Consider the following 12018-nt stretch of genomic DNA (forward strand, 5'->3'; position numbering starts at 1 on the left):
CCTTCACCAGCTCTTTATCATTTTCATCATTTGACTTCCCAGCTCTTTAATTCACCCCTCACCCTGCCTGTTTCACCTCTGACCTATTACCTTGTACTCCTCACTCTCCTCTATCCACTTCCTCACTTTGACCTCTAATCTCCTTTTTTCCAGTCCTGCTGAAGGGTGTCATTCCGAAACTTTGACTGTTGACTCTTTTCAATAGATGTTGCCTGGCCTTCTGAGTTCATCCAGAATTTGTCGTGAAATGCTTTGCTTTTCTGCATCTGCAGATTTTCTCTTGTTATTTACTTATTTATTATTTGTTTCTTTTGTATTTGCACAATTTGTCTTATTTTGCACATTGATTGTTTGTCTGCTTTTGATTGTGTGTAGTTTTACATTTTGTCTGTTGTATTCATGTGTATCTACTGTGAATGCTGACAAGAAAATGGATCTCGGGGTAGTATATGGTGACATAGACATAATTAACTTTGAGCATTGAAGTGGTTTATCTTAGAAGGACGATCTTAATGAATGGCCAGAAATATTACCGGATGAGACACATTCACACCCAGCCAATGAGAACAGATCAGAAACAGGAGACACTGTAGAGAGTGACTCACGTTTGAACTGCTGTGCTGAAAGGTTTTTCATTCTCTGAAAGGTGGTGACAACATTCACTCCATGCTCCTGAGTGAAGTTCCAACAACACAATATCCAGTACACATCAGTCATTCTGTTGTACTCCGTCGACCATCATAAAGAATCAAATCATGTACCACTTACCCGTGCTGTTGATTTCAATCACATTTCTGCAGGTGCTGACAGTGTTGGAGATGGACACTCTGACCATTTCACTGGAATTGGTTCCATAAACATTTGAGGCTTTGCAATAATACTGATTATTTTTGTATTTTAAGGATTGACAATGTAGATCCAGTTTATTGGTGTCAGAGATCTTTGAATCCTCAGATGGCATCTTTTCATACCATGAGTACTGAATGGGAAGGGATCCATGGACAGACTCACAGGACACTGACATGGAGTCCCCACAGCTTGAGCCACTTGTTGGTGGTGAAAATCGAAGCAAAGGTACAGATGGAGGTTCTGTGGGAAAAATCAGTGAACATCTGAAAATCAAACACTCTGAAGATTTCAGCAATTCTGTATCTCAACCAGGACCGACCAGTCTGGAATCTCAGCAGCTCATCGACCTCTCTGAGTCTCTGAATCCTCGCAGCTGCCTGAACTCCCGTGTCTGCCATTATCCCAGAACACAGCAGGACTCCAGATCAGGACAGCAGTGATGATACTGAGTATGCGTCAGTGTGGAAATCAGGGGTACAAGCTCTCTCAGCAGCAAGGAGACTGTCTAAAATGGCACCTAACTGTTTGACTCTGCAAAGGCAGCATTTATGGGTGTCCTGGAAAACTCTCCATATTGTGAAAGCAGAAACCTGTCGGATATGTACAAATGAATGGTGATTTCGGGAGAGTATAACTGTGATTGGTTTTGGTGATCTTCACTCTGAAGGCAACGGATTAGTACTGGTATCTACTGTGAGACTGGAGATCCAGAAAAGCTGTAGACCATAAGACCATAATATATAGGAGCAGAATTAGGCCATTCTGTTCATTGAGTCTTTTCCACCATTAAGTCATGGCTGGTTTATTATCCCTCTTAATCTATTTCCAGCCGTCTCTCTGAAACCTTTGATGCCCTTTTTAATCAAGAACCTATCAACCTCCATGTTAAAAACACCCAATGATTTTGCCTATGGCAATGAATTCCAAGATTCACCAGCCTCTGGCTAAAGAAATTCCTCCTCATCTCTCTTTTAAAGAGATGTCCTTCTATTCTAAGTCTGTGCCCTTTGGTCCTAGATGTTCACACTGTAGGAAACATCCTCTCCACAACCACCTGGCTTTTCCCTGCTGGAGAGCTTTTCATGAAATCCTCCCTCATTATTCCAAACTCCAGAAAATACAGTCGCAGAAGCTTCAAATGCTCCTCATAAGTTAAGGGAGTGTGACACCTCATGGAATTCAATAGGTGGATTCCTTTAGAATTTATGTACAGAGAATTCTTGGGTTTCAAGTCCATTGCTCCCTGAAAGCAGCAACACAAGTGGATAAAATAGTAATGAAAGCATTCAGCATGTTGGCCTTCTTCATTCTACATATTGGAGACTAAAGATGATAAGGCATTTTGTAACTTTATTAGACTTTGGTTAGGGCACATTTTCAACACAGTAATTTGTAGTTCTGTTGCAAAACTATAGAAAAGATATGGGAGTTTTGGAGAGCGTGAAGAGGTAATCAGGATGACACCAGTGTGGCACGATAGTGTAGTGATTAGCACAACGCTTTACTGTACCAGTGACCTGGGTTCAATTCCTGCTGCTGTCTGTAAGGAGTTTGTATGTTCTCTCTGTGACTGCGTGGAATTCCTCCAGATGCTCTGGTTTCCTCCCGCAATCCAAAGACCAAAAGTTTGTAGGTTAATTGCTCATTGTAAATTGTCCGAGGTTTAGGCTAGGGTTAAATCTGGGGATTACTGGGTGGCGTATCTCAGAGGGCTATAGGAGCTATTCCATGATGTATCTCAATCAATAAATAAACATAAATATATGTTTCCTGGATTGCAGTGTATTAGCTGTGGGGAGTAGTTTGTCAAAGTTGGTTTGTTTTCATTGGAGTGTAGGAGGCTGAGGAGTGACCTAATAGAAGTTTAAAAAGTTACATAAGTCAGAAATAGGGAAGATGGTCATAATATTTTTCCCAGAGTTGAAATAGCAAACAGTAGAGAGTATAGTTTGAAGGCAAAAGGGGGAAGGTTTAAAGGACGTTTGTACGACAAGTTTTTTTCCCACTGAGGGTGGTGACTCCATGGAATACACAGTCAGACTGGGTGGTAGAAAGGGATATCATAACAATATTTTAGAGGCTTTTAGACAAGGTCAAGAAAAGGGAGGGATCAGAGGACTATGGACCATATGCAATGAAATGGAATTAGCTTTGAATGATATGGTCAGTGCTGACATGGTAGACCAAAGATTCTATTCCTGTGCTGGACTGTGTCCCATGTTTTCTCTAATTCAATTACTCTATTTCCCACCAGGAATGGGCCAGAAGAAAAGTCTGGTTGCCGGGAAGTGGATGGTCAGTAAGTGCTGTGGGTGGAGTGTTGGAACACATTGACAGGAATGGAGAGAAAGACGGTGGGGTAGGGGAGTGAGTGACTGGTCCATGAAACAGAGATGGGAAATGGGAGAGCTTGCCCAGTGAGGACTGAACACAGTCTGTTTATCTCTGAGAACTGATTCCCTTTTTATGAATTTTGAGGTATTTAGACCATGAGTAACACTTGCTTCTCATTGATTGTTAGTATCAGATTATTAGTTTCAGTCTGAAGTAAACCTCTGACAGGATGACATTTCATACAGTTCAGAGACAGGAAAACATGCTGAGCCTCCCACTGGAAATTAGTGTCCTGTCTATGCGTCAGACACCGCAACGGGTGAGAACAACATGGCTGGAGTTTCCCCGACTCCTGTCTGCTCCCTATAGTACTCTGCACTGCTTTGGAGCTTCAGGATATCCGTGCTGTCCTGACCTTTCCCAGAGAAAACACAAATCAGACAGTTCACTGGAGGCACCAGGTCAATCAAAGAGAAACGTACCGTCAGATACTTGTAGATCTATGTCAAACACTGGATGATTGCCAGATGTTGTAATTCCACATCTGTAAAGTCCTGAATCTTGAGAGACAAGATTCTTCATAGTAACAGTAAATATTCCCTGAGTTGTGTCATCTCTGATTGTTACTCTTCCATACTGCTTATTTATCCCATTTGTATTCACTAACGATGTGCATCGGTGACCCTGGATGCGGCACAAATACTTTGTGTGTGAATGGTACATTGGTGCATAGAGACAATTGATTGTGACCGCTCTTCCCACAACTCCTCTTACTTTATCTTCTGTCCATAAAGCACCTGAAACTGAGGAAGAAGCTTTTCAGAAATTGGACAGGTAAAATCAAATTTACAGAAGCAGATTCAAGATAGTTTAATGTCATTTCCTGCATACAAATGTAAAGAACAACATCATTATTCCTCTGGATCTGTACCAGCACAAAAAACAAATGATAAGGAAAGCATTAATAATAAAAAGAGATGTTTTATTTAAAGCTGTCGCTGTGTTCTAAGGAATTTGCCACACTGTACAATTGAATTCCACATTGACTGAGAAGACAACAGCATCGTCCCTCATCATGTGCTCCCAGCTCTTCACAAGTAATGATTTTTATTTGATTGGAGTCATCATTATCACTGCCCACTAATGTCTCAGTGTGTTTCCACATTTCTGAGTCAATAGATTACTGATCCTGTCCCATTCGAGGCAGGGGAACACAAGATCAGTGGTGGGTAACTTACTGGAGGCAATTGTGTGGGCCAGGATCGACCTGAATTTCCCAAGGCAAGATCTGATTTGGGATAGTCAAACTGATTTTGTGCATGAGAGAACTTCATCTACAGAATTTTCTGAAGGGCTGATCAAAGGGACTAATGAGGGTAAGGAGTTTAGCAAGGCCTTTGACAAGGTCTAGCATTGTAGACTGATCTGTAATGTGAGATCACATGGTAAGCTAACAGGATGGATATTGACCAGACTTAGATAGATAGATAGATAGATAGATAGATAGATACTTTATTCATCCCCATGGGGAAATTCAACTTTTTTCCAATGTCCCATACACTTGTTGTAGCAAAACTAATTACATACAATACTTAACTCAGTAAAAAAAAAATATGATATGCATCTAAATCACCGTCTCAAAAAGCATTAATAATAGCTTTTAAAAAGTTCTTAAGTCCTGGCGGTAGAATTGTAAAGCCTAATGGCATTGGGGAGTATTGACCTCTTCATCCTGTCTGAGGAGCATTGCATCGATAGTAACCTGTCACTGAAACTGCTTCTCTGTCTCTAGATGGTGCTATGTAGAGGATGTTCCTCTACCGGGACAATACAGGATGTCTTCCACTGTCTGGGTACTCTTCTCTGCTCCAGGCTCATGTTGAAGATGCGCTGTAGTGGTTCTCCCAGCTCAGTAGCACAGGCCCTCAGTAATCGTGGGGAAACTCCATCCGGTCCAGCCGCCTTGCTGGTACAGATCTTCCTCAGTTGACCTTCCACCTGTGCAGCTGTAATCCTGGACTTGGTGCAAGTAATCCGATTGGTAGTGCAGTGTTATTTATTTGAAAGTTTTAGACTTCATCACCAGTTGAATGCCGTTAGGATCATTGCTCTTATTCAGTAACAAATTACCTGTCATCTACATTGATAATTTCCAATAATAATGTAGTTGGCATGATTAATAATTTGTGGATGACACTGTCGTGTGGTGGGCAGTGAAAAGAGTTGTCAAAGTTTACAATGGGATCTGGAAAAAGAACCTGGGTTCAGCCCCATTACTCTGTGTCAGCAAGATCCCCCCCACCTGAGCCAGTCCCGTCTGCCTGAATTTGACCCGTCTCCCTCTCTTCATGCTACTACCATTGGGCAGGATTTGCAGGAGTCTTGGGACCCATGCCGTTGGCTCTTGGACCAGCTTGACTTGCCTCAGCACAGAACTGACTCCGTAGCTGTGGACTCACTTTCGGGGACTCTGCGACTCATGTTCTATGTATTATTTCTTTACATATTTTTATTATATGCACGATTCATTCTCTTTAGCACATTGGATGTTTGTTGTGTGTAGTTTGTTCTGGATTCTATTGTGTTACTTTGTTTTGAAGGTGTCTGCAAGAAGATGAATCTCTAGGTTGTTTATGGCCTGCATACTCTGACAAAAATTAATTTGAACTTTGACCAGGAAAGTAGCCAATGGAACAGCTGAGGGAATTGAACTCAGGCAGTGTGAAGTGATGCATTTTCATAAATTAAAACTGTACACAACTTACACAGTAGAGAACTAGGACTGCAACTACATAGGTCCCTCAGTGTGGCAACACAGGTGGACAAAATGGTGACGAAAGTATATACCATGCTTGCCTTCATTGGAGAGGTCATTAAGTACAGTTGGGATGGTTTGTTACATCAATAACGAATATTCAGAAGACCTCACCTCAATTGCTCTGTGCAATTTCAGAGGAAGGGTGTGATTAAATTAAAGAGTACAGAATACATTCACAAAGACCAACCACTGTGGAACACCACAAGTCACTGACAGCCCCCTTTATTCCCACTCTTTGCCTCCTGCCGGTCAGCTAATCCTCAATGCACATGAGTATCTTTTCTGTAGTAGCATGGGCTCCAATCTTGTTTAGCAGCCTCATGTGGCACCTTGTCAAAGGCCTTCCAAAAATCAAGCAAATAACATCCACGGACTCTCCTTTGTCTATCCTGCCTGTTATTTCCTCAAAGAATTCCAATAGCTATTTCAGGTAAGATTTCCCCTGAAGGAAACCATATGTTATCACATGCCTCCAAGTAGCCCGAAACCTCATCCTTAATAATGGACTCCAACATCTTCCCAACTACTGAAGTCAGGTTAACTCATCTGTAATTCCCTTTCTTTTGCCTCCCCTCCTTCTTAAAGAGTGGAGTGACATTTCCAATGTTCCAGTCCTCTGGAACTTTCTGAAACCTAGTGATTCTTGAAACATCACTACTAATGCCTTCACAATCTCTTCAGCTATCACTTTCAGAACTCTGGGGTGTGGTTCATCTGGTCCAGGTGACTTATCTACCTTCACTCCTCTCAGCTTCCTAAGCACCTTCTCCTTAGCAATATCAACCGCACTCACTTCTGCCCCCTGACATTCTCAAATTTCTAATATACTGCTTGTGACTTCGTCAGTAATGGCTGATGCAAATTACTTACTAGGTTCATCTCCCATTTCTTTGACTCTTATTACTATCACTCCAGCGTCATTATCCAGTGGACCAATATCCACTCTCGCTTCTCTTTTCCACTTCATGTATCTGAACATTTTTTGGTATCCTCTTTTATATTATTGGCTAGTTTTTATTTATTTTTTGTCTTTTCTCTCCTTATGGCTTTTCTTGTCACCTTCTATTGTTTTTTTAGAAGTTTCCCAATTCTGTAACATCCCACTAATATTTGCCACATTATATGTCCTTCCTCTTGTTTTTATGACAGTGTCACTGTCTCACAACTGAATACCAGTTCTAGCATCTTCAATGGAGAACCTGGAAGTATGAATGGAACGCTCTCAATTTGTCTGGATATGCAATTCCAACAATGTTTGAGATGCTCCAATTCTTCCGGGAGGAAGTGTCGGACTTAACTGTTCACTGCACTTTATTTCAACCCCATGGTCGCTGCAATGTTTATACAAATGCAAAGAAATTCCTTACCCTCACTAGAAGTATAAGAGCAGCAGTAACCGAGAAACAAAAGTAAATAATTAAATGTATCGAATCCTTGAAAGGAGAACTTACTAGTGCCACCGATTTCTGTAACTTAACTGCAAATGTCTCCGTTTGTGAAGGCTGTTACCTTAACTGTTCCCCTCATTAATTCTCCATTACCATTTGAGGCTCTGCGGTAATATTGATGGTATTTGCGGTTCAGTGTAGAAAGGGGAACATTTGGCACTGATATTAATGCAGAGATAGTGAGGGAGGGACAGGGTCTGGACAAAGATCTTGTGCTCTATCCTAAGGTTGAGCAGGAGACTGCTATTCTTCAGGCACATCCACAAGATGGACAATTCTGCATTCTACAAGCTTACCCTGGGATCAGCACAGTGTCACTGCCAAGGACATCTAATGCTCTGACCCTTCCCAGAGGAAACATGGATGAGACATTTATTTTACTGACGGCACAGAGTTAATAACTGAAAATCCTACCGTAAAGTACTTGTAGATGTACATAAAATATTGAATTGTGCCCTGTTGCTGTACTTCCACATCCGTACCATCCTGTATCTCCAGAGCCAAGATTCTCCATAGTAACAGTAAATCTTCCCCGTTCCAGGTTATCTGTGATTGACACTCGTCCACTCCGTCCATATCGCCCATATGTTTGCACTAAAATTGAACGAGTCCATTCACGGTACCAATACTTCGTGTCTGAGCGGTACTTTGCTTCATAGTGACAATCGATTGTGATCGCTCTTCCCACAACTCCTCTTACATTCTGCTCTGCCCACAATGTACCTGAAATGAGGGAGGCATTTTCAGATTTGAGGGGAAAGGAACAACTTAATGCAAACAGATACCGTTGAACATTACAGTAAAAACAGTTCCAGGACAAGTCCAGCATGTGGTCCATCATGCCACAGCCAATGATTTTGGTGTGAAGTGCAGTCAGTGCTGTTACTGTGTCAGTGCTCTCTTCCCTGTGTCAGTACATTGTGGGTTTACTTCCCACTCCAGAGTCCTGAGCAGAAACCCAGGGCTGACCTTCCACTGCAGTACTGAGAGAGAGCGGCAGTGTTGAACTTTCAATAATCTCTGAATATGTTGTCCTTTCAAACATACACAAAGATCCCAGCTATTTCATTTGGGAGACACCCAATTGTGTGTGTGTGTGTGTGTCTCAGATTCGATGGAATTCTAGGGATGAGACGATGGATCGGTAGATTGATTTGTGGACACATTTCAATTCTCTCAATAAGGCCAAAGTCGTGACCTTGTCCTCACTTACAGAGAAGTTTATAAGTTGCAGATAGAAACCGTTCATGATGTCTGAAATTGTGTCCTCTGGTTCCTATAGAAACATTATATTTTGTACCTGTCAGATATTTCTATGTGTAGTCAGAAGGTGATGCAACAGTGGTCGTTACCACTTTAGTGTCTACAAATCCAGATGTGATTTCAATTTCTGTAAGGATACATTGAGTGATTAAATACAATTTATTAAATAATTCTGGAATTAAAAGCCACATATCAATAACAATAATGAGGAACTGCCAGATTGTCAAAATCCCATCTGAATTGGAAAATCCTTTATAGACAGAAATCTCTCATCCCCACCCACACTAATTTACCTTTGACTCCAGATCTAGTAATGTTCTTTACTAACTGTCCTACTGAAATGACACAGGCAAGACTCTGATTTTAAGACAATAACGTCGATTGTCATAGTGATCCCTGCAGAATGAGATCAGTTTCCAGCAATGGTAGGCCTGATATTCCATCCATGAGATGGACAATTCTGTATTCAACAAGCTTACCACGGAATCAGCACAGCGTCACTGCTCTGGACATCTAATGCTCTGACCCTTCCCAGAGGAAACATGGATGAGACATTTATTTTACTGAAGGCACAAAATCAATCACTAAGAAACCTACCATCAGTTACTTGTAAATATACATCAAACATCGGATCGGGACCTAGTGTTATAATTCCACATCTGTACCATCCTGTATCTCCAGAGCCAAGATTCTCCATAGTAACAGTAAATATTCCCCGTTCTGGGTTATCTGTGATTGACACTCGTCCACTCCGTCCATATCGCCCATTTGTTTTCACTAAAACTGAACATTGGATAGTCTGTCCACGGCACCAATACTTTGTGTGTGAGCGGTACTTTGCTTCATAGTGACAATCGATTGTGATCGCTCTTCCCACAACTCCTCTTACATACTGCTCTGCCGACAATGCACCTGGAATGAGGGAGGTATTTTCAGATTTGAGGGGAAAGGAACAACTTAATGCAAACAGTTATCTTTGAAGATTACAGTAAAAACAGGTCCAGGACATGTCAGGCATGTGGTCCATCATGCCACAGTCAATGATTTTAGTCTGAAGTGCAGTCAGTGCTGTTACTGTGTCAGTGCTCTCTCCCCTGTGTCATTACATTGTGGGTTCACTTCCTCTGAATATGTTGGCCTTTCAAACATACACAAAGATCCCAGCTATTTCATTTGGGAGGGGTGTGTGTGTGTGTGTGTGTGTGTGTGTGTGTGTGTGTGTGTGTGTGTGTGTGTGTGTGTGTGTGTGTGTGTGTGTGTGTGTGTGTGTGTGTGTGTGTGTGTGTGTGTGTGTGTGTGTGTGTGTGTGTGTGTGGGTGTGTGTGTGTGTGTGTCTCTGATTCGATGGAATTCTAGGGATGAGACGGAGGATCGGTAGATTGATTTGAGGACACATTTCAATTCTCTCAATAAGGCCAAAGTCGTGACCTCGTCCTCACTTATAGAGAAGTTTATAAGTTGCAGAAAGAAACCGTTCATGATGTCTGAAACTGTGTCCTCTGGTTCCTATAGAATTGTTATATTTTGTACCTGTCAGATATTTCTATGTGTAGTCAGAAGGTGGTTCAACAGTGGTCGTTACCACTTTAGTGTCTAGAAATCCAGTTGTGATTTCAATTTCTGTAAGGATACATTGAGTGATTAAATACAATTTATTAAATAATTCTAGAATTAAAAGCCACATATCAATAATAATAATGAGGAACTTCCAGATTGTCAAAATCCCATCTGGATCGGAAAGGCCTTTATAGACAGAAATCTCTCATCCCCACCACCCCCCCACCCTAGTTTACCTTTGATTCCAGAGCTAGTAATGTTCTTGACTAACTGCCCCACTGATATGGCCCATGAAAGACTCTGATTTCAAGACAATAACATCGATTATCATAGTGATCCCTGCAAAGTGAGATCAGATTCCAACAATGGTAGACCTGATGTTCTTGCTTAACAGCCTCCAGGAGATTTCTCCACCTGAACATATTCTCCCCCTACCTGGTTCCACACTATTCCCTTTCTCTCCTTGCACTATTCACCAAACTCCACACTCCACCGTTTTTCTTCCCCTTTCCATTTGCTTGTCGTGCTTCACCCCTCCTCAATCCATGAACACCTAGTGGACCCAATCTCACATCTTCCCCTTGCCTATTTACACCATCTCCCTCTCTGCTCACACTTGATGCAGAGTCTAAACCCAAACAGTTGACATTTTCCCTCCCCCTGACAGATGCTGCTCAACCCACTTAGTTCCTCAAAGACTGAACTCTGAGCTCCATTTTCTGACACGTTTCGTGTCTACAGCTATTCAAGCCTCATTGTGGAAACGGTGTATGACCCCCAAACCAACACCGATTATACAAATGTCCAGTGCTGTCTGTCACTCACCAGGTAGGAAAACAATCAGAAGAATCGAACTCCACATCGTTTTATTGACAGAGACCCAGCCAGGACCTGTCTGTCCTCAGAGAGAAATAACTGTGAAATAAAAATGAGGAAGAAGACAGGAGGAAGTTCGATCAAAAACCACAACTGGAGTGTGGGAAGTGACGATCTGAAAGCTTTTAGCTATATTTAGCAAGACAGAAACATTTAAACGTTTCCCAAAGACTAAGCAGAATGTTGAGAAGAGTTAAAATGTTAAGATCAGAAAATGTATCAACAAGATGAGCTGCAATGTAAAAGGCAGACAAAATCAAAAAGAGTGAATACAGAACTGAAGGTGTGATATTTGAATGTGTGGGGTTTATGGAATAAAGTAGATGAGCTTGTAGCACAGTTGCAGATTGGCAGGTGTGATGTTGTAGGCATCACTAAATCATGGCTGAAAGAAGATTATAGCTGCGAGCTTAATGTATAAGGATAGACATGATATTGAAAGGATAGGCAGGAAGGCAGAGGGGTGGGTGGCTCTGTTGGTAAAAAATGAAATCAATTCATTAGAAATAGGTCACATATGGTAAGACAGTCTTGAATCAATTGTGGATAGAGCTAAGGAATTGCAAAGGTAAAAAGACCCTGATGGGAGTTGTATACAGACCTCCAAACAGTAGTAAGGACGTGGTCAGCAAGTAACAACAGCAGGTAAAAAATGCATGTCAAAAGGGCAAAGTTACAACAATCATGGGGGACTTCAATATACAGATAGATTGGGAAAATCAGGTTGGTGCTGGATTCCAGGAGGGGGAATTTCAGCTGATGGGGCTCCGTGCATGGGCAATTGAGGGCATTTTGAGGTTGCAAAGATGCTGGGCTAGCAGCATGAATGCTTCTATTGGACTGGGTACAGGCAGGATGTGGATCTGTTGGTGC

At 41.8% G+C, this 12018-nt stretch overlaps 1 protein-coding gene across 7 annotated transcripts in view; it reads right to left on the bottom strand.

Moving 5' to 3' along the window:
- LOC140717280 (polymeric immunoglobulin receptor-like) overlaps positions 1-12018 on the bottom strand; it is a 146874-nt gene that overhangs the window by 40695 nt on the left and 94161 nt on the right. For 2 of the 7 annotated variants that reach the window (XM_073030710.1, XM_073030709.1), the window contains exons 1-5: positions 11095-11206; positions 9310-9624; positions 7864-8172; positions 3666-3986; positions 769-1089 (exon numbers count right to left, since the gene is read on the bottom strand). In XM_073030710.1, the coding sequence (XP_072886811.1) occupies positions 769-1089; positions 3666-3986; positions 7864-8172; positions 9310-9624; positions 11095-11131 (1303 nt within the window). In that variant the 5' untranslated portion in view covers positions 11132-11206. Of the gene's footprint in view, positions 1-768; positions 1090-3665; positions 3987-7863; positions 8173-9309; positions 9625-10242; positions 10297-11094; positions 11207-12018 lie in introns of those variants that run through there. The other 5 variants (XM_073030711.1, XM_073030712.1, XM_073030714.1 and 2 more) reach the window with 5 other exon arrangements.

This window comes from Hemitrygon akajei, chromosome 27, assembly GCF_048418815.1.
Source record: "Hemitrygon akajei chromosome 27, sHemAka1.3, whole genome shotgun sequence".
NCBI lineage: Eukaryota > Metazoa > Chordata > Chondrichthyes > Myliobatiformes > Dasyatidae > Hemitrygon > Hemitrygon akajei.